At 42.0% G+C, this 24965-nt stretch overlaps 1 protein-coding gene across 2 annotated transcripts in view; it reads right to left on the reverse strand.

Moving 5' to 3' along the window:
- Positions 1–15824: 15824 nt before the first annotated feature.
- LOC115118233 (transforming growth factor-beta-induced protein ig-h3-like) overlaps positions 15825–24965 on the reverse strand; it is a 41785-nt gene continuing 32644 nt past the window's right edge. The window contains exons 12-17 of one of the 2 annotated variants that reach the window (XM_029646809.2): positions 24105–24235; positions 20896–21020; positions 18718–18820; positions 18539–18597; positions 16504–16531; positions 15825–16400 (exon numbers count right to left, since the gene is read on the reverse strand). In XM_029646809.2, the coding sequence (XP_029502669.1) occupies positions 16339–16400; positions 16504–16531; positions 18539–18597; positions 18718–18820; positions 20896–21020; positions 24105–24235 (508 nt within the window). In that variant the 3' untranslated portion in view covers positions 15825–16338. Of the gene's footprint in view, positions 16401–16503; positions 16532–18519; positions 18598–18717; positions 18821–20895; positions 21021–24104; positions 24236–24965 lie in introns of those variants that run through there. The other variant, XM_065016543.1, reaches the window with a different exon arrangement.

The raw sequence follows: 24965 nt of genomic DNA on the forward strand, positions 1-24965 counted from the left end.
CCCCCCAGAGAGCGTTTTACCCGAGGGTATAAAAGATTGAGTTAAAAACGAACATATCAGACTAAAACGGACCACAGCTGCAGCGAGGTCTATGATATAGTCACGACCCCCGGAACGCAACACAAGGTTGAAGAGGACAAACGATCCTCTAACGATCCGATGCTACGGTTGAGTACTGTATCTAAGACGGGGAATTTAAGTAGGATCATCCGGTTATTCTCTTCAAATCATCGTCGCCTACCACTGCTCTCATCCCCACTGCTCTTATCCCCACTGCTCTCATCCCCACTGCACTCATCCCCACTGCTCTCATCCCCACTGCTCTCATCCCCACTGCACTCATCCCCACTGCACTCATCCCCACTGCTCTCATCCCCACTGCTCTCATCCCCACTGCTTACGTCCCCACTGCTCTCATCCCCACTGCTCTCATCCCCACTGCTCTCATCCCCACTGCTCTCGTCCCCACTGCTTACGTCCCCACTGCTTACGTCCCCACTGCTCTCATCCCCACTGCTCTCATCCCCACTGCTCTCATCCCCACTGCTCTCGTCCCCACTCCTCTCATTCCCACTGCTCTCATCCCCACTGCTTACGTCCCCACTGCTCTCATCCCCACTGCTTACGTCCCCACTGCTCTCATCCCCACTGCTCTCATTCCCACTGCTCTCATCCCCACTGCTCTCATTCCCACTGCTCTCATCCCCACTGCTCTCATCCCCACTGCTCTCATCCCCACTGCTTACGTCCCCACTGCTCTCATCCCCACTGCTCTCATCCCCACTGCTCTCATCCCCACTGCTCTCATCCCCACTGCTCTCATCCCCACTGCACTCATCCCCACTGCTCTCATCCCCACTGCTCTCATCCCCACTGCTTCGTCCCCACTGCTCTCATCCCCACTGCTTTCATCCCCACTGCTCTCATCCCCACTGCTCTCATTCCCACTGCTCTCATCCCCACTGCTCTCATCCCCACTGCTTACGTCCCCACTGCTCTCATCCCCACTGCTCTCATTCCCACTGCTCTCATCCCCACTGCTTACGTCCCCACTGCTCTCATTCCCACTGCTCTCATCCCCACTGCTCTCATTCCCACTGCTCTCATCCCCACTGCTCTCATCCCCACTGCTCTCATCCCCACTGCTTCATCCCCACTGCTCTCATTCCCACTGCTCTCATCCCCACTGCCCTCATCCCCACTGCTCTCATCCCCACTGCTCTCATCCCCACTGCTCTCATCCCCACTGCTTACGTCCCCACTGCTCTCATCCCCACTGCTTTCATCCCCACTGCTCTCATCCCCACTGCTCTCCCCACTGCTCTCATCCCCACTGCTCTCATCCCCACTGCTTACGTCCCCACTGCTCTCATCCCCACTGCTCTCATTCCCACTGCTCTCATCCCCACTGCTTACGTCCCCACTGCTCTCATTCCCACTGCTCTCATCCCCACTGCTCTCATCCCCACTGCTCTCATTCCCACTGCTCTCATCCCCACTGCTCTCATCCCCACTGCTCTCGTCCCCACTGCTTACGTCCCCACTGCTCTCATCCCCACTGCTCTCATCCCCACTGCTCTCGTCCCCATCCCCACTGCTCTCATCCCACTGCTCTCATCCCCACTGCTCTCATCCCCACTGCTCTCATCCCCACTGCTCTCATCCCCACTGCTCACGTCCCCACTGCTCTCATCCCCACTGCTTACGTCCCTGCATATCAGTCCCTTTCAGATGATCCCCCCCAATCAATTTTGACTTGACGTTCCCCTTTCAATCCCCATGTTTTAGACGTGAGGCGTGACATGTGGGACATCAGGCTCCTCCCACGAGAAGCAGTGCATGATCAATAACACTCTCAACAATGAGATCTGCTGGAAGTGATGTACTCTCTCATCTGGCATTTACCAGAAAAGGAAGATCCACACAACAAAGGGGGGTAAGAAATCATTTACATTTGTATGTAATATAACCTATTCTGGCAGCCTAGTGTGTGTGTGTGTGTGTGTATATGAACTATGTGGAATATTGGCTTCCTTGAAAACAGGTACTGACAGGAGTACCGATGAGAACGCTGATTCAGTGCCTCCCCCCAAACTGATTGGAATAAAAAAAGATGTACAAGAAACTTACAGATTTTTACCTTTATTTAACTAGGCAAGTCAGTTAAGAACAAATTCTTACTTTCAATGACAAAATCCTGCAGTCCAGCAATATGTGTCTCCCAGCAGTCGTCATGGGAATGGTGATGGAGGCTTTGGTGGTCCACACGACGAAGAAGCAAGAGTCTCCTTCCAGTGATGTACACCTGCCCTTGGACCTGGTCTCCCCCTCCTGGATATAGAAGTCCTTCGACTTAAGTGCCTCTGCAATGGTTCAATGGTAAGTATTGCACCATACGGACACTTGACGTCCACCACTGCCGTGGTTCCCACCAGACCGTCCGGTGAGGCACCCAGGATCCCAGACCCCGCGACCCAAAGCCCTGACTCCTGCATATCCATCCCTGTAGACATTTTGAATGCCTTGATACCCTCATCTTCATTATCTGGGTGGCAGGGTAGCCTAGTGGTTAGAGCGGTGGACAGGTTCAAGTTCAAATCCCCCACCCGTAGCACGCGCTCCAGCAGGTATATCTCACTGGTCATCCCCAAAGCCAACACCTGCTTTGGCCGCCTTTCCTTCCAGTTCTCTGCTGCCAGTGACTTGAACGAATTGCAAAAATCGCTGAAGCTGGAGACTTACATTTCCCTCACTAACTTTAAACATTAGCTATCTGAGCAGCTAACCGATCGCTGCAGCTGTACATAGTCCATCTGTAAATAGCCCACCCAATCTACCTACCTCATCCCCATACTGTTTTTATTGTTATTGACTGTATGTTTGTTTATTCCATGTGTAACTCTGTATTGTTGTTTGTGTCGAACTGCTTTGCTTTATCTTGGCCAGGTCGCAGTTGTAAATGAGAACTTGTTCTCAACTAGCCTTCCTGGTTAAATAAAGGTGTTCTCAACTAGCCTACCTGGTTAAATAAAGGTGTTCTCAACTAGCCTACCTGGTTAAATAAAGGTGAAATAAAAATAAAAAATAAAATAAAAAAAATAATGGGGAAAAAAGGATTGGAACCATTACCGGGTTTTAACGCTAGGTTTTATGGGTATTATGACACTTCCACTGTGCCGGACTACATGGAGGAGGTCAGAGACCTGGCAGTGTGGTGCCAGGACAACAATCTCTCCCTCAACGTCAGCAAGACAAAGGAGCTGATCGTGGACCACAGGAAATGGAGGGCCGAGCATGCCCCCCATCCACATCGATGGGGCTGTAGTGGAGCTGATCGTGGACCACAGGAAATGGAGGATCTAGCACGCCCCCCATCCACATCGATGGGGCTGTAGTGGAGCTGATCGTGGACCACAGGAAATGGAGGATCTAGCACGCCCCCCATCCACATCGATGGGGCTGTAGTGGAGCAAGTCGGAAGCTTCAAGTTCCTCGTGTCCACATCACTAAGGAATTAACATGGTCCACATAAACCCACACAGTTGTGAAGGGGGCACGACAGTGCCTCTTCCCCCTCAGGATGCTGAAAAGATTTTGGCATGGTCCCTCACATCCTCAAAGACCTCTATACCAGGCGGTGTCAGAGGAATGGCCCAAAAAATGTCGAACTCCAGCCACCCAAACTATAGACTGTTCTCTCTACCACCGCACGGAAGGCAGTACCAGTACACCAAGTCTGGAAACCAACAGAGCCCTGAACAGCTTCTACCCCTAAGCCATAACACTGCTAAACAAGACTGCTAAATAGTTAATCAAATGGCTATCATTTTTTGCACTAACTCTCTTGCACTGACTTTGCACACATAATGGACTATACCCACACACTCACACATACTAACACTGACACCCCAACACACACACTCACACATACTCACACTGACACCCAAACACACACACTCACACATACTCACACTGACACCCAAACACACACATACTGGACTCTACCCACACACTCACACATACTAACACTGACACCCCAACACACACACTCACACATACTCACACTGACACCCAAACACACACACTCACACTGACACCCAAACACACACATTCACACATACTCACACTGACACCCCAACACACACACTCACACATACTCACACTGACATGACACCCCAACACACACACTCACACATACTCACACTGACACCCCAACACACACACTCACACATACTCACACTGACATGACACCCCAACACACACACTCAGACATACTCACACTGACACCCCAACACACACACTCACACATACTCACACTGACACCTCAACACACACACTCACACATACTCACACTGACACCCAAACACACACATACTGGACTCTACCCACACACTCACACATACTCACACTGACACCCCAACACACACACTCACACATACTCACACTGACACCCAAACACACACACTCACACATACTCACACTGACACCTCAACACACATACTCACACTGACACCCAAACACACACATACTGGACTCTACCCACACACTCACACATACTCACACTGACACCCCAACACACACACTCACACATACTCACACTGACACCCCAACACACACACTCACACATACTCACACTGACACCCCAACACACACACTCACACATACTCACACATACTGACACTGACACCCCAACACACACATTCACACATACTCACACTGACACCCCAACACACACATTCACACATACTCACACTGACACCCCAACACACACACTCACACATACTCACACTGACACCCCAACACACACATTCACACATACTCACACTGACACCCCAACACACACATTCACACATACTCACACTGACACCCCAACACACACACTCACACATACTCACACTGACATGACACCCCAACACACACACTCACACATACTCACACTGACACCCCAACACACACACTCACACATACTCACACTGACATGACACCCCAACACACACACTCAGACATACTCACACTGACACCCCAACACACACACTCACACATACTCACACTGACACCTCAACACACACACTCACACATACTCACACTGACACCCCAACACACACATTCACACATACTCATACTGACACCCCAACACACACATTCACACATACTCACACTGACACCCCAACACACACATTCACACTAGGGGAGGCTGCTGAGGGGAGGACAGCTCATAATAATAACTGAATGGCATCAAACACCTGTGTTTATACCTTCGTACTGATTCTGCTCCAGCCATTAGTACGAGCCCGTCCTCCCCAATTAAGGTCCCACCAACCTCCTGTGATACACACACTCACACACACATCCATACTGACGCCACACACGCGTTCATACCCACCATATAATACTGCTGCTACCGTCTATTATCTATCCTGTTGTTTAGTCACTTTACAGTATACTGCTGTTACTGTCTATTATCTATCCTGTTGTCTAGTCACTTTACCCCTACCTACAGTATACTGCTGTTACTGTCTATTACCTATCCTTTACCCCTACCTACAGTATACTGCTGTTACTGTCTATTATCTATCCTTCAACACACTACCTACAGTATACTGCTGTTACTGTCTATTACCTATCCTTTACCCCTACCTACAGTATACTGCTGTTACTGTCTATTATCTATCCTTTACCCCTACCTACAGTATACTGCTGTTACTGTCTATTACCTATCCTTTACCCCTACCTACAGTATACTGCTGTTACTGTCTATTATCTATCCTTTACCCCTACCTACAGTATACTGCTGTTACTGTCTATTATCTATCCTTTACCCCTACCTACAGTATACTGCTGTTACTGTCTATTACCTATCCTTTACCCCTGAACAGCATACTGCTGTTACTGTCTATTATCTATCCTTTACCCCTACCTACAGTATACTGCTGTTACTGTCTATTATCTATCCTTTACCCCTACCTACAGTACCTCCTGTTACTGTCTATTATCTATCCACCCTACCTACAGTATCCTGCTGTTACTGTCTATTATCTATCCTTTACCCCATATACAGTATACTGCTGTTAATGTCTATTATCTATCCTTTAGTACTTTACAGTATACTGCTGTTACTGTCTATTATCTATCCTTTAGTCACCCTACCTACAGTATACTGCTGTTACTGTCTATTATCTATCCTTTAGTCCCTACCTACAGTATACTGCTGTTACTGTCTATTATCTATCCTTTACCCCTACCTACAGTATACTGCTGTTACTGTCTATTATCTATCCTGTTGTCTAGTCACTTTACCCCTACCTACAGTATACTGCTGTTACTGTCTATTATCTATAATTTACCCCTACCTACAGTATACTGCTGTTACTGTCTATTATCTATCCTGTTGTCTAGTCACTTTACCCCTACCTACAGTATACTGCTGTTACTGTCTATTATCTATCCTTTACCCCTACCTACAGTATACTGCTGTTACTGTCTATTATCTATCCTTTACCCCTACCTACAGTATACTGCTGTTACTGTCTATTACCTATCCTTTACCCCTACCTACAGTATACTGCTGTTACTGTCTATTATCTATCCTTTACCCCTACCTACAGTATACTGCTGTTACTGTCTATTATCTATCCTTTACCCCTACCTACAGTATACTGCTGTTACTGTCTATTATCTATCCTTTACCCCTACCTACAATATACTGCTGTTACTGTCTATTATCTATCCTTTACCCCTACCTACAGTATACTGCTGTTACTGTCTATTATCTATCCTTTACCCCTACCTACAGTATACTGCTGTTACTGTCTATTATCTATCCTTTACCCCTACCTACAGTATACTGCTGTTACTGTCTATTATCTATCCTTTACCCCTACCTACAGTATTCTGCTGTTACTGTCTATTATCTATCCTTTACCCCTACCTACAGTATACTGCTGTTACTGTCTATTATCTATCCTTTACCTCTACCTACAGTATACTGCTGTTACTGTCTATTATCTATCCTTTACCCCTACCTACAGTGTACTGCTGTTACTGTCTATTATCTATCCTTTACCCCTACCTACAGTATACTGCTGTGACTGTCTATTATCTATCCTTTACCCCTACCTACAGTATACTGCTGTTACTGTCTATTATATATCCTTTACCCATACCTACAGTATACTGCTGTTACTGTCTATTATCTATCCTTTACCCCTACCTACAGTATACTGCTGTGACTGTCTATTATCTATCCTTTACCCCTACCTACAGTATACTGCTGTTACTGTCTATTATCTATCCTTTACCCCTACCTACAGTATACTGCTGTTACTGTCTATTATCTATCCTTTACCCCTACCTACAGTATACTGCTGTTACTGTCTATTATCTATCCTTTACCCCTACCTACAGTATACTGCTGTTACTGTCTATTATCTATCCTTTACCCCTACCTACAGTATACTGCTGTTACTGTCTATTATCTATCCTTTACCCCTACCTACAGTATACTGCTGTTACTGTCTATTATCTATCCTTTACCCTACCTACAGTATACTGCTGTTACTGTCTATTATCTATCCTTTACCCCTACCTACAGTATACTGCTGTTACTGTCTATTATCTATCCTTTACCCCTACCTACAGTATACTGCTGTTACTGTCTATTATCTATCCTTTACCCCTACCTACAGTATACTGCTGTTACTGTCTATTATCTATCCTTTACCCCTACCTACAGTATACTGCTGTGACTGTCTATTATCTATCCTTTACCCCTACCTACAGTATACTGCTGTTACTGTCTATTATCTATCCTTTACCCCTACCTACAGTATACTGCTGTTACTGTCTATTATCTATCCTTTACCCCTACCTATATGTACATAAGGTAGCTACATATACATTTTACCCCTGCACATTGACATGGTACTGATACTCCCTGTATATAACCATGTTATTACCTCATACCCCTGCACATTGACTCGGTACTGGTACTCCCTGTATATAACCATGTTATTACCTCATACCCCTGCACATTGCCTTGGTACTGATACTCCCTGTATATAGCCATGTTATTACCTCATACCCCTGCACATTGACTTGGTACTGATACCCCAGTATACTAGCCATGTGACTGTCTATTACCCCCTGCACATTGACTTGGTACTGATACCCCTGTATATAGCCATGTTATTACCTCATACCCCCACATTGACTTGGTACTGATACTCCTGTATATAGCCATGTTATTACCTCGTACCCCTTCACATTGACTTGGTACTGATACTCCTGTATATAGCCATGTTATTACCTCATACCCCTTCACATTGACTTGGTACTGATACTCCTGTATATAGCCATGTTATTACCTCATACCCCTGCATATTGACTTGGTACTGATACTCATATATAGCCATGTTATTACCTCATACCCCTGCACATTAGCTGTATATAGCCATTTACCTCATACCCCTGCACATTGACTTGGTACTGATACTCCCTGTATATAGCCATGTTATTACCTCATACCCCTGCACATTGACTTGGTACTGATACTCCCTGTATATAGCCATGTTATTACCTCATACCCCTGCACATTGACTTGGTACTGATACTCCTGTATATAGCCATGTTATTACCTCATACCCCTGCACATTGACTTGGTACTGATACTCCCTGTATATAGCCATGTTATTACCTCATACCCCTGCACATTGACTTGGTACTGATACTCCCTGTATATAGCCATGTTATTACCTCATACCCCTGCACATTGACTTGGTACTGATACTCCCTGTATATAGCCATGTTATTACCTCATACCCCTGCACATTGACTTGGTACTGATACTAGCCCTGTATATAGCCATGTTATTACCTCGTACCCCTTCACATTGACTTGGTACTGATACTCCCTGTATATAGCCATGTTATTACCTCATACCCCTGCACATTGACTTGGTACTGATACTCCCTGTATATAGCCATGTTATTACCTCATACCCCTGCACATTGACTTGGTACTGATACTCCCTGTATATAGCCATGTTATTACCTCATACCCCTTCACATTGACTTGGTACTGATACTCCCTGTATATAGCCATGTTATTACCTCATACCCCTTCACATTGACTTGGTACTGATACTCCCTGTATATAGCCATGTTATTACCTCGTACCCCTTCACATTGACTTGGTACTGATACTCCCTGTATATAGCCATGTTATTACCTCATACCCCTTCACATTGACTTGGTACTGATACTCCCTGTATATAGCCATGTTATTACCCCTGCACATTGACTTGGTACTGATACTCCCTTCACATCACATTGACTTGGTACTGATACTCCCTGTATATAGCCATGTTATTACCTCATACCCCTTCACATTGACTTGGTACTGATACTCCCTGTATATAGCTACGTCATTTTTACTCCTTATTGATATTCGTTATTCACTGTGTATTTATTCCTTGTGTCATTATTTAAAATGTTTATTCTATTTTTATATTTATCTTTCTCTCTGCATTGTTGTAGATGGACCCGTAAGTAAGAATGTCACTGTTAGTATGCACCTGTTGTTTACGAAGCATGTGACAAATACGATATGATTTGATTTTTAAAAAATAAGATAAGATAGATTTTGATTCAAGAATAGGGCTAGCTAGAAGAACGTGTGAATGAATTTATTTTCATGGATGAAATAAATTCTAATCATATTTCATTCATATGTTGAACATATGTGTTAAAAATGTTTCGAGATTTGAATTCTAGGGTTGTGCTTCGGCTCTGCTACGTCACACAAATTGGCTCCATGTTGTCTGGGGGTCACTTCACGAGAGAGAGAGAGAGAGGGGCAACTAATAGAAAGTGTGTACGCAAGTTATATTGCAATCCCTACCAAATGAATTGACTTACTTGTGTTCCCGTGACACACGTTTTCCAGCTGCTATCTTTTCTATGGCACTTATCTTTTCACCTTAGAAAAAAACGATCAAGTTATTTGTATCCTAGTGAGAATCACGTCAAGCCGTTTGCACACCCCCACAACAAACTGAAACAAACGCCGTTGAACAAAAAGCAGAGTTCGTGACATGTGCGCCGCTCATCTGTGTGGCGTTTTGTTTTGTCTCATTCGACACGTCCAATCTGTGTTTGTTAAGACAGTGGCTACAGCTGCTCCAATAGATACAACTGGAAGGATGAGCCACTAGTGGGCAGTCTTCCTTCACACGTAGCAAGTTCTCTTCTTATGATGAGACAGCCTGACAGAGACAGACAGGAAGGCAGACAGACAGACAAATTCCCAACAATATATTAAACATTGGAATATTGAAGATAATTTATTTTAAAAATGATGTATGTAGATTAAATTATATCTTAATCAGACAATGGACATGATACAGCTGTAACCTATGCTGCCCTACCAAGCAAAAAGGAGTAAGTGCTCTTTTTTAAAATGGTCTTAAACAGGCAAGTCAGTTAATAACTAATTCTTATTTACAATGACGGCCTACCAGGGAACAGTGGAATAACTGCCTTGTTCAGAAGGGCAGATTTGTACCATATCAGCTCAGAGATTTGATCTAGCAGGGTAGCCTAGTAGTTAGAGTGTTGTACTAGTAATCAGAAGGTTGCAAGGTCAAACCCCCAAGCTGACAAGGTACAAATCTGTCTGAAAATAAGAGTTTGTTCTTAACTGACTTGCCTAGTTAAATAAATAGCAACGTTTCAGTTAATGGCCCAATACACTAGGCTACCTGCCACTCACAGCATGGATCTGAGATAAATTCCTTTCATTACTTGTAGTTTTACACTAACTATGCAGTTACTGCTAACATGACCCCCATTTTCTCCAAAACACAATACAGTAGAGGCAGGATACTTGTCCACATGATTAAGCATATATTTAATGTAGCAAAAAATGACATTAACTCATTTTCGACCATTTTCGACCAGTTACAGTCTTTTTTGCTTGGTAGGGCAGTTTGGGAGAACCATGTACATACAGTATCCTCAGAATGAAAAAGCCTAAGAGTAAGATAATGCTGTCCAGGAGGTAATGCCGTCGGGGAGGTAATGCTGTCGGGAATGTAATGCTGTCGGGGAGGCAATGCTGTCGGGGAGGCAATGCTGTCGGGGAGGTAATGCTGTCGGGGAGACCCAAACTCCTTCAATGGGTTCTAGAACAGAACTACGAGGGACGGCGCGTTCTGCAACAGAATGTAAGTACACAGCAATGTCAATAACAGACAGAAGCGACATGGTGATACTGTATTCCAAGGCTTGAGGTACAGAAAACCTGTTTGGTGTCTGTCTGTTTTGTGGTTTTCATTCATTCATTATCTCTCATTTATGTTAATATTTTTTTTTAATATGGTTTAAAATAGGACTACAGTTTACTCTGTCCTCATTTATTTACTTAGCCTATGGGCTATTATTTTAGCCAATAAGGTCTCCTGAGTGGCGCAGCGGTCTAAGGCGCAGCATCTCAGTGCCATGGGGTGTTACTACAGACCCTGGTTTGATTCCAGGCTGTATCACAACCAACCGTGATTGGGAGTCCCATTGTGTGGCGCACAATTGGCCCAGTGTTGTCTGGGGTAGGGCCGTCATTGTAAGTAATAATTTGTTCTTAACTGACTTGCCTAGTTATATATATATATATATTTTATGTCCCATGTTCTATGAATCACCCAATACACAGATACTCTCCCTTTGATGGAAGGAAATGAATTGGTTTGTAGATCTTCATTGACAGCTCTTTCACAATAACGCAAGAGATACAATACCTACTTGATCTGTTCCCTAAATTACCGTCCGCATCTTGGGTGTTCTCTTGACATAAGTGGTCCATTGTAGGTCAAGCCTGGCCAAGCCTGGCCAAGCCTGGTCAAGTTAATAGGGTGTATCAGGGGGCAATAGGTGGACCACAGATCAACCATGGTACAGGGAGGCTGGAGGCCTTCCGTTCTGGGGAGAAACATCTGCCTCTATCAACACAGAGAGAAGGACATCATCCTATGTAACAAGTCTCTGAAGAGAAAAACCTTAGTCCCAGATCTGTTTGTGCTGATCATCAATATGGTGATCAATGACCTTTAGGAGTTGGAAATACAGCATAAACTGACCTGGGCCCCACAAGGGTGCGTTCTCAGCCCCCTCCTGTACTCCCTGTTCACCCATGACTGTGTGGCCATGCACGCCTCCAACTCAATCATCAAGTTTTCAGACGACACTACAGTGGTAGGCTTGATTACCAACAACGACGAGACGGCCTACAGGGAGGAGGTGAGGGCCCTCGGAGTGTGGTGTCAGGAAAATAACCTCGCACTCAACGTCAACAAAACAAAGGAGATGATCGTGGACTTCAGGAAACAGCAGAGGGAGCACCCCCCCAATCCACATCGACGGGACAGTAGTGGAGAAGGTGGAGGTGGTAGGGAGGTGTACACATCACAGACAAACTGAATTGGTCCACCCACACAGACAGCGTAGTGAAGAAGGCGCAACAGCGCCTCTTCAACCTCAGGAGGCTAACGAAATTTGGCTTGTCACCAAAAACACTCACAAACCTTTACTGATGCACAATCGAGAGCATCCTGTCGGGCTGTATCACCGCCTGGTACGGCAACTGCTCCACCCACAACCGTAAGGCTCTCCAGAGGGTAGTGAGGTCTGCACAACGCATCACCGGGGGCAAACTACCTGCCCTACACCACCCGATGCCACAGGAAGGCCAAAAAGATCATCAAGGAAAACAACCACCCGAGCCACTGCCTGTTCATCCCGCTATCATCCAGAAGGCGAGGTCAGTACAGGTGCATCAAAGCTGGGACCGAGACTGAAAAACAGCTTCTATCTCAAGGCCATCAGACTGTTAAACAGCCATCACTAACATTGAGTGGCTGCTGCCAACAAACTGACTCAAATCTCTAGCCACTTTAATAATAAAAAAATTGGATGTAATAAATGTATCACTAGCCACTGTTAACAATGCCACTTTTTAAAATGTTTACATAACTTACATTACTTATCTCATATGTATATACTGTACTCTATACCATCTACTGCATCTTGCCTATGCCGTTCGGCCTTCGCTCATTCATATATTTATATATACATATTCTTATTCATTCCTTTACACTTGTGTGTATAAGGTAGTTGTTGTGAAATTGTTAGATTACTTGTTAGATATTACTGCACGGTCGGAACTACCACCTTCCGGAGACACCTGAAACCCCACCTCTTTAAGGAATACCTAGGATAGGATAAAGTAATCCCTCTCACCCCCCCCCCCCCTTAAAAGATTTAGATGCACTACTGTTCCACTGGATGTCATAAGGTGAATGCACCAATTTGTAAGTCGCTCTGGATAAGAGCGTCTGCTAAATGACTTAAATGTAAATGTAAATGTAAACTAGAAGCACAAGCATTTCACTCCACTCCACAGTAACATCTGCTAACCATGTGCATGTGACCAATCAAATTTGATTTGATTTGGCACCAGGCTATAAAAAAAAACTTTCGGTATAACCAGTGAATGTTAGGTCAAGACACCCTCTTCACTGATGTCGTGAAACATCCTGCTGTGTCAGAGATGAGTGATCGGGGCGGCAGGGTAGCCTAGTGGTTAGAGCGTAACCGGAAGGTTGCGAGTTCAAACCCCCGAGCTGACAAGGTACAAATCTGTCGTTCCGTCGTTCTGCCCCTGAACAGGCAGTTAACCCACTGTTCATAGGCCGTCATTGAAAATAAGAATTTGTTCTTAACTGACTTGCCTGGTTAAAAAAAGGTAAAATAAAAAAATTGTTGTAGTTTCAACTTTGAATATAGGAAGAACAAAGCTCTTAGGCTTTAGTAAGCTCCCTGACTTTCCTCTCCTAGGAAGCTGTCTTCAGGGATGATAATGTTATGGCTGGGTGTCTCGTAGAAGTGTTAAAGCCACGGGAACAGGACCAGTAGAGGAATACATGAGGTGAAAAACACCATGGTGTTTTTAATAGTACCACACCTGCTCCATGTTACAGGGCTAATAACGGGCGCTGGGCCGACTTCATCATAGTCCGGGAGGGCACAGAATAAATGAAACAGAGGATTGAACTTAAACAATGGGCACATTGACATAGAAACCCTCTGAACTTGCATGACTTTTGCTTTTAAAATGGTTGTGCCAATCTACCATGTCTTGCTGAAACAATATACAATAGGCTACTAGTAGCAATAAATAACGTTAATAAACTACATGACATCCAGCAACAACATTAAGTCTCTACATGTTTGGTTACGAATGTAACAGTAAAGATGTAACAGCAGTATTATTCTCCCTGACGGTCTTTGCTCCATCTATTACCTTGAGCTCTAAGTCTCGAATAGAATCCGAACTCTGACATTCGAGAGAGTTCTAGAATCCAGTGGGAATTCCAGAGCTCCAAAGAGTGCCGTGACCTTTGCCTTCTCCATAATCTGTCTCATAATATTTAGACTTGTTAAATTGTTTCTTGGCATCCAGACCAGTCAGTGGCCTTCAGTTCCTGAGCAGGGCTCCTAGTCAGTGGTCTCTCTGCCCCCTGTAGCTCCAACAGCTTGGTAGTGTCTGCTCCAGAGTGTAAAACACTTTTGGAATGTTTCATTCATCGTTCCGGATCATTTGCCGGGAGACCTGCCAACTGGGAGCTAGCTATTGCATGCATATATCTGTCTCCCCCTCTCTCCCTTACAACACTCCTATACACGGCCCTTCCCAGGCACTCAACCAAGAAACTGGAACTCACAGTAGGGGTTCCTATGTTCTAAATTCTTTACAAAGAACAATTCTTCTTTTTCCCCCCTCCAGAGAGAATACAGAAACACACTTCAAAGAGTTTTTAAAACTTAACATTAAAGTCAATGTTAGTGAGTGGTGAGTTGAAGGTATCGGTCTTGGATTCAATTATTATTGATAATCACATGGATGAGATTAACTTTGAAAAATGTCCCAATTCAGTTTTCAGTTCCTGTACAGTGAGGTGTTGACGTTGTTCTACAGATGGACCTGTGTCGGTGGTTTTCAGCAGGAGTTTGTCTATTTCAAACGAAAGAAAGACATTGTTCTCAGACATTTTTGCCCATCTACCATTCCAGTGTTTAATTGCCATATTGTAATTACTTCGCCACCATGGCCTATTTATTGCCTTAACTCCCTTATTTGCACTCACTGTATATAGACTTTGTTTCTTTTTTTCTACTGTATTATTGACTGTATGTTTTGTTCATTCCATGTGTAACTCTGTGTTGTATATACATTTACATTTAAGTCATTTAGCAGACGCTCTTATCCAGAGCGACTTACAAATTGTATATGTCGAACTGCTATGCTTAATCTTGGCCAGGTAGCAGTTGTAAATGAGAACTTGTTCTCAACTAGCCTACCTGGTAAAAAAATACAAAATGATTGAGTATGGTACGTCCCAAAGGCACCCTATGTCCTATACAGTACACTACAGTTTGACCAGAGCCCCTATGGACCATGGTCAAAAGTAGGACTTTAAACAGGGAATAGGATGCCATTTTTGATGCAGATAATATAGACAAGTGCCGTGCCAATATCTTGAAACACTTAGGTGTCGTCATGGATAGAACTTGAATAAATCCCAACAAACTACAAAATGAACATTTAATTTTTTGGGATGTGCAGACATTGCTCTTTGGTTTCCACACATAAATATATTGCTACAGTGTGTTACAAATGGAAAGCATGTGACATAACTATGCTCTTTGGTTTCCACACATAAATATATTGCTACAGTGTGTTACAAATGGAAAGCATGAGACATAACTATGGGTGCATTATTGTTTTTAACAGGTTTAATGGAAGAAAAAAATAATATCAAATAGAAGCAGAACTTATTTGCCCGAATAGCTTTTCCGTTCCAGCCTAAATATGAAAACATACTACATCTGTCATATCAAAACAAAATACAGTATATATTTCTCAAGAAAATCCGCTCTGCGTTTACATTTAAAATCAGAAGTCACGTGTGAACATTCAAAACACTTTTCATGAAACTACAGTATATGTAGTCATAGCTAGTTGCTGTGCTTTGGTCGTCCATTTTTCACATCAAAGAAAATACACAAGTAATTCAATTCTTTGGTCTTTGGTATATGAAAGCAATTATGGAAGATATTCCACTAAAATATACCCCAACTCTGTCTTCATCTAGAGATTGGTTAATATTTACCATCTTTGACAAAATGTGATCCATTACACTTTCTTTTTTTCCCCCAGATAAGAATATATTCCATAAACAAACAGGAACAATCCACTGATTTGTGTTGATGTTGATGTTTCTCTCTTCATTTACTGGATGCGACTCATCGTTCTGCTGGAGAGACTTTTCCTGACCTTCTGGAAGAGGTCATCTGAAACAAAAGAAAGATCAAAACAACATTTAACACCAGTTCAACAGTAGTTGGTTTTGTGGAATGCACCACACGAGACTGTGAGAGATCCAAGAATATTTACCATTTTTGACTCCGATTCTTGAGTCCGTCTGTGATTAAAGGAATACAACAATATTTACAGTTGAAGTTGGAAGTTTACATACACCTTAGCCAAATACATTTAAACTCAGTTTTTCACAATTCCTGACGTTTAATCCTAGTAAATATTCCCTGTCTTAGGTCAGTTAGGATCACCACTTTATTTTAAAAATGTGAAATGTCAAAATAATAGTAGAGAAAATGATTTCTTTCATCACATTCCCAATGGGTCAGAAGTTTACATACAGTCAATTAGTATTTGGTAGCATTGCCTTTAAATGGTTTAACTTGGGGCCTCCCGGGTGGCGCAGTGGTTAAGGGCGCTGTACTGCAGCGCCAGCTGTGCCACCAGAGACTCTGGGTTCCGACACATTGGTGCGGCTGGCTTCCGGGTTGGATGGCACTGTGTTAAGAAGCAGTGCGGCTTGGTTGGGTTGTGTATTGGAGGACGCATGACTTTCAACCTTGGTCTCTCCCGAGCCAGTACGGGAGTTGTAGCGATGAGACAAAATAGTAGCTACTAAACAATTGGATACCACAAAATTGGGGAGAAAAAAGGAGTAAAATTCACACACACACAAAACATTTTTTTTTAACTTGGGTCAAAGATTTCAGGTAACCTTCCACAATAAGCTGGGTGAATTTTGGCCCATTCCTCCTGACAGAGCTGGTGCAACTGAGTCAGGTTTGTAGGCCTCCTTGCCCGCACACCCTTTTTCAGTTTTGCCCACATATTTTCTATAGGATTGAGGTCAGGGCTTTGTGATGGCCACTCCAATACCTTGACTTTGTTGTCCTTAAGCCATTTTACCACAACTTTGAAGTATGCTTGGGGTCATTGTCCATTTGGAAGACCCATTTCGACCAAGCTTTAATTTTCTGACTGATGTCTTGAGATGTTGTTTCAATATATCCAGGTAATTTTTCTTCCTCAAATATGCCATCTATTTTGTGAAGTGCTCCAGTCCCTGCTGCAGCAAAGCACCCCACAACATGATGCTGCCATCCCTGTGCTTCCTGGTTGGGGTGGTGTTCTTCGGCTTGCAAGCCTCCCCCTTGTTCCTCCATACATAACGATGGTCATTTTGGCCAAACAGTTCTATTTTTGTTTCATCAGACCAGAGGACATTTCTCCAAGGAAGCGGCCTTTCAGGTTACGATATGCAAACCATAGTCTGGCAAATTTTTTCCAGTGGAACGGCATCTTTGCAGGAGTGGATTACTTTATCCTTCTTCCTTGCTGATTGCGCGTCGTGAGGGAGTTTGTTCCACCTTTCAGGTTAGGGAGGCGAGCAGGCCAGAGGTGGATGAACAGTGCCCTTGTCGATATAGGACTTGTTTTACTGTGGATATAGATACCTTTGTACCTGTTTCCTCCAGCATCTTCACAAGGTCCTTTGCTGTTGTTCTGGGATTGATTTGCACTTTTTGAACCAAAGTACGTTCATCTCTAGGAGACAGAGTGTGTCTCCTTCCTGAGCGGTATGACGGCTGCATGGTTCCATGGTGTTTATACTTGCGTACTATTGTTTGTACAGATGAACGTGGTACCTTCAGGCGTTTGGAAATTGCTCTCAAGGATGAACCAGACTTGTGGAGGTCTACAATTTTTTTTCCGAAGTCTTGGCTGATTTCTTTAGATTTTCCTATAATGCCAAGCAAAGAGGCACTGAGTTTGAAAGTAGGCCTTGAAATACATCCACAAGTACACCTCCAATTGACTCAAATTATGTCTGAATCTTCTAAAGCCCTGACACAATTTTCGGGAATGTTCCAAGCTGTTAAAAGGCACAGTCAACTTATTGTATGTAAACGTCTGACCCACTGGAATTGTGATACAGTGAACTATAAGTGAAATAATCTGTCTGTAAACAATTGTTAGAAAAATTACTTGTGTCATGCACAAAGTAGATGTCCTAACCGACTTGCCAAAACTATAGTTTGTTAACAAGAAATGTGTGGAGTGGTTGAAAAACGAGTTTTAATGACTCCAACCTACGAGTCTATAAATGCCTTACTATCATGGAAGAGGCAGTCCTGATGGGGTCATCAGCCTGTTCCCTGTCAACCTTAGGAGCTGGAGGAGAGAAAACAAGACAGGGTTAGAATGACAATTGGAGGATAATACAGTATGCCATATACAGTAATGTGAGATGGTTTATTCAGTATTTATGGACAGTGAAGCGATTGCTCTTACACAGTGGCTTTATGATGGCTCCCACAGCATGGACAACTCCATTGGTGGCCATCAAGTCGGCTTCAACCACTGGGACCTTGTTGATGTACACGGTCTGGTTCCTCTGAAGAAGAAAAACATACAGGGTATATATAAGGTGATACTTAATATTTTCATAACAGGGGTTCACAAGAATCAAGTTATGTTGAAAGAATGTACAGTACCAGTCAAAAGTTTAGACAAACCTACTCATTCCAGGGGTTTTCTTTATTTTTTAAACTATTTTCTACATAGTAAAGAAAATTGGGTTTTTCTTTATTTTCTACATTGGCATACACTACAATGTGAGATGGTTTGGGATGACTCGGACCGCAGAGTGAAGGAAAATCAGCCAACAAGTGCTCAGCATATGTGGGAACTTTTCCAAGACTGTTGGAAAAGCATTCCAGGTGAAGCTGGTTGAGAGAACGCCAAGAGTGTGCAAAGCTGTCATCAAGACAAAGGGCGGCTACTTTTAAGAATCTCAAATATTAAATAGATTTTGATTTGTTTAACACTTTTATGTTTACTACTATATGTGTTATTTCATAGTTTGATGTCTTCACTATTATTCTACAATGTAGAAAATAGTAAAAAATAAAGAAAAACCCTGGAATGAGTAGGTGTGTCCAAACTTCTGACTGGTACTGTATATCAATACATTGTGCACAATGTAAATTATGTAAGTCATAGAAGTACATTAGCAGTAGCATTTTCTCCACTGAAAACAAAATCATAAATAGTAGACTGGTTTCATAAACTGGTAGTAAATTTTAATACTGGTAGTTCATATTAATACTGGTAGTTCATGTTAGTACTGGTAGTTCATGTTAATACTGGTAGTTAATGTTAATACATGTTAATACTGGTAGTTCATGTTAATACATGTTAGTACATGTTAATACATGTTAATACTGTTAGTACATGTTAGTACTGTTAGTACATGTTAATACTGGTAGTACATGTTAATACATGTTAGTACTGGTAGTACATGTTAATACTGGTAGTACATGTTAGTACTGGTAGTACATGTTATACTGGTAGTTCATGTTAATACTGGTAGTACATCTTAATACATTTTAGTACTGGTAGTACATGTTAATACTGGTAGTACATGTTAATACTGGTAGTACATGTTAATACATGTTAGTACTAGTAGTACATGTTAATACTGGTAGTACATGTTAATACTGGTAGTACATGTCAATACATGTTAGTACTGGTAGTACATGTTAATACTGGTAGTACTGGTAGTACATGTTAATACTGGTAGTACTGGTAGTACATGTTAATACTGGTAGTACATGTTAATACTGGTAGTATATGTTAATACTGGTAGTATATGTTAATACATGTTAATACTGGTAGTACATGTTAATACATGTTAATACTGGTAGTACTGTTAGTACTTGTTAATACATGTTAGTACTGTTAGTACATGTTAATACTGTTAGTACTGGTAGTACATGTTAGTACTGGTAGTACATGTTAATACTGTTAGTACTGGTAGTACATGTTCGTACTGGTGGTAAACATGTTAGTACTGGTAGTACATGTTAGTACTCTTATTACATGTTAGTACATGTTAATAGATGTTATAGCAGTACTAACATGTACTACCAGTATATGTTAGTAGCCTTTCAGTGCAGATCATGTTAGTACATGTTCATATTGTTATTACATGTTAGTACTGGTAGAACTGGTGGTACACATGTTAGTAGTATCAATATCAAACATTATGTGTTGCAGGATCAAATTGTTCCAGGATAGTGTGTTCTAGAATCGTGTGTTCCAGGATCGTGTGTTCCATGATTGTGTGTTCTAGGATTGTGTGTTCTATGATTGTGTGTTCCAGGATCGTGTGTTCTATGATTGTGTGTTCCAGGATTGTGTGTTCTAGGATCGTGTGTTCTAGGATTGTGTGTTCTATGATTGTGTGTTCCAGGATTGTGTGTTCTAGGATTGTGTGTTCCAGGATTGTGTGTTCTATGATTGTGTGTTCCAGGATCGTGTGTTCTATGATTGTGTGTTCCAGGATCGTGTGTTCTAGGATCGTGTGTTCCCGGGATCGTGTGTTCCAGGATCGTGTGTTCTAGGATCATGTGTTCCAGGATCGTGTGTTCCAGGATCAAACAGTCATGAGGGCCTACTGTACTGTACCATGTTCAGCTCCAGCTTGTCTCCCTGCAGAGGCTTCAGTCTGGTATGGGAGCCCACTCCTCCACTGACCAGAATCTCCTTAGCCATGTGGTACTTCAAAACACTGGCCAGCTCCTGGGGGTTGCCTAGACAACAAGCTGATATTAGAACACCTACCAGATCATGTTATATCTCTATGGTCTAGACGTTTACAAACAGAGGAAACTGAGGAACACTGCTGAGGAATGAATGCTTAAAAAGTGAAAAGGAATTGGTTGTGCAACATGGAACTGATGAGTTAAGGTACTTTGCATAACTTTAGCATTACAGCTACATTCTCAAGTCATTCAACATGAAGTCATTGAACATGAAGTCATTGAACATGAAGTCATTCAACATGAAGTCATTGAACATGAAGTCATTGAACATGAAGTCATTGAACATGAAGTCATTCAACAAGTCATTGAACATGAAGTCATTGAACATGAAGTCATTGAACATGAAGTCATTCAACATGAAGTCATTCAACATGATGCCATTCAACATGAAGTCATTCAACATGAAGTCATTGAACATGAAGTCATTTAACATGATGTCATTCAACATGAAGTCATTGAACATGAAGTCATTCAACATGAAGTCATTGAACATGAAGTCATTGAACATGATGTCATTCAACATGAAGTCATTAAACATGATGTCATTCAACATGAAGTCATTAAACATGATGTCATTCAACATGAAGTCATTGAACATGTCATTGAACATGATGTCATTGAACATGATGTCATTCACCATGATGTCATTCAACATGAAGTCATTGAACATGATGTCATTCAACATGAAGTCATTCAACATGATGCCATTCAACAAGTCATTGAACATGAAGTCATTCAACATGATGTCATTGAACATGATGTCATTCAACATGTCATTGAACATGAAGTCATTCAACGTGAAGTCATTGAACATGAAGTCATTGAACATGAAGTCATTGAACATGAAGTCATTCAACATGATGTCATTCAACATGAAGTCATTCAACATGAAGTCATTGAACATGAAGTCATTCAACATGATGCCATTCAACATGAAGTCATTCAACATGATGTCATTCAACATGAAGTCATTCAACATGAAGTCATTCAACATGAAGTCATTGAACATGAAGTCATTGAACATGATGTCATTGAACATGATGTCATTGAACATGATGTCATTCAACATGAAGTCATTCAACATGATGTCATTCAACATGAAGTCATTGAACATGATGTCATTCAACATGTCATTGAACATGATGTCATTGAACATGATGTCATTGAACATGATGTCATTGAACATGATGTCATTCACCATGATGTCATTCAACATGAAGTCATTGAACATGATGTCATTCAACATGAAGTCATTCAACATGATGCCATTCAACATGATGTCATTGAACATGAAGTCATTCAACATGATGTCATTCAACATGTCATTGAACATGAAGTCATTCAACATGATGTCATTGAACATGAAGTCATTGAACATGAAGTAATTCAACATGATGTCATTCAACATGAAGTCATTCAACATGATGTCATTGAACATGATGTCATTCAACATGAAGTCATTGAACATGATGTCATTCAACATGATTCTATTTGTCTAAACGTGTCCTGCTCATCTAAACAGTTGTTGTTGCAAAACAGTTGACAATCATTAACAAACAGCAGTGTTTATTCATTACACATTATTTTATATACCCAAAAACAGTAATTGTAGCTGGAGTATACTGTAGGTAGGTCATACTGTAACTGAACAACTGGCTCCTGTTAACCACAGCTGTTTGGCATTCATACGTGTGCTAGCATCCAAGATGCATTCTACCATGTCATCATTTCCTGCGTGTAGATAGGTTATTAGGTTCATGCAAACAGTTCTGTCTGTCTGCCGAACATATTTTCACTGTGGGACAAATCAGATTGTCCTTAGGTGCCATTGATTTTTCTTTGCTGGAAAAGTACAGTGTTTTGCAAAGCCAGTCATGTGAAACCTGTTCACAGTTTGGTTGTTTGTAAGGCAGGATGCCAGTCACCCAAATACACTACATAAATGATATACACTACACATGACATACACTACACACATGACATACACTACACACATGACATACACTACACACATGACATACACTACACACATGACATACACTACACACATGACATACACTACACACATGACATACACTACACACATGACATACACTACACATATGACATACACTACACATATGACATACACTACACACATGACATACACTACACACATGACATACACTACACATGACATACACTACACACATGACATACACTACACACATGACATACACTACACATGACATACACTACACACATGACATACACTACACATATGACATACACTACATAAATTATATACACTACACATGACATACACTACACACATGACATACACTACACATATGACATACACTACACATATGACATACACTAACATTGACATATACACATGACATAATTACATGACATACACTACACACATGACATACACTACACATATGACATACACTACACATATGACATACACTACACATATGACATACACTACACACATGACATACACTACACATATGACATACACTACACACATGACATACACTACACACATGACATACACTACACATATGACATACACTACACACATGACATACACTACACACATGACATACACTACACATATGACATACACTACACATATGACATACACTACACATATGACATACACTACACACATGACATACACTACACATATACACATATGACATACACTACACACATGACATACACTATATATGACATACATGAATTATATACATATGACATACACTAAATATGACATACACTACACATATGACATACACTACACATATGACATAGACTACATATATGACATAAATTATATACACTACATATATGACATAGACTACATATATGACATAAATTATATACACTACATATATGACATACACTACACATATGACATACACTACATACACAACATACATGTGATAGAGCACATATGGCGGAGAGGTATCTGTTATAATTATCCTAGTCTTACATTACCAGACCTCAACCCTCTATTCTCGTTTGAGACTGGCTTTGTTCTAGAAAAACTAGAATGTCTGGAGCCAGGGATGTCCTTACCCATGAGTTTGTTGAGGTCAGCCTTTGGCAAGGCGCTGAAGGCATCGTTGGTGAGAGCGAACACGGTATGGGGACCGGCCTGGTTCATCAGCTCTGTCAAGCCAGCCGTCTGGATGGCACCGACCAACAGACTGGAAAAAAGAAGGGAACACACACTTAGAAAGACCACCCTCAGAGCAACAAAGAAGACTTGACAACTGACTGATTTCCAACACACACAGTTTGCAAAAAAAAACCATCTTCAGAGGAAGAAAGAGGACTTCAGTTGACCATTGGGAAAGTTTTTACCACATCGAAGAGTTGTGGTTTCTGATGTGCCAAATATACCAAACATGTATCAGTTGAATCATGGCAGAACAGAACAGATCAATGGTAGTAAAAACACACAGAGTAAACGGAAAATAACCAGGACTTTGAACGTGGGTGGAAATGAAGCAGCATTTTGCCTTTTGAGCCTTTCAGTTCTGGAAAAACCATTAAGACGCTTGGAGGCCTATAGCTACAGAAGAAGAACACACGCTGTGCTACGTAGGCAGAAGCTACACTGTTAAAATGAAGTGTATTGTAACACCAAAACCAGTGGCAACTGAGCTGCCACCAACTTGAAGGAGACAAAAACCTTCACTTTGCTAGAATATTTGAAACACATCATCCTGAGATGTTCTGAAACATGACAAGGTGTGTCGTAACACAACTTCATCAAGTGTTGTGCAACACCTTGCCAGGGACTAGGAGGACTAACCGAAAAAAAGGTTGAAAACACTATGATGGTGTTTCGTGTCCTGTTCAGCACAGAATTAGATACCGTCTCTTTTGGTGTAGTTTCCTCTCTCTAAAGCTTCTAAACCCCATTATGATGTT

This window comes from Oncorhynchus nerka, unplaced genomic scaffold (assembly GCF_034236695.1).
Source record: "Oncorhynchus nerka isolate Pitt River unplaced genomic scaffold, Oner_Uvic_2.0 unplaced_scaffold_83___fragment_2___debris, whole genome shotgun sequence".
NCBI classification, from domain to species: Eukaryota; Metazoa; Chordata; class Actinopteri; order Salmoniformes; family Salmonidae; genus Oncorhynchus; species Oncorhynchus nerka.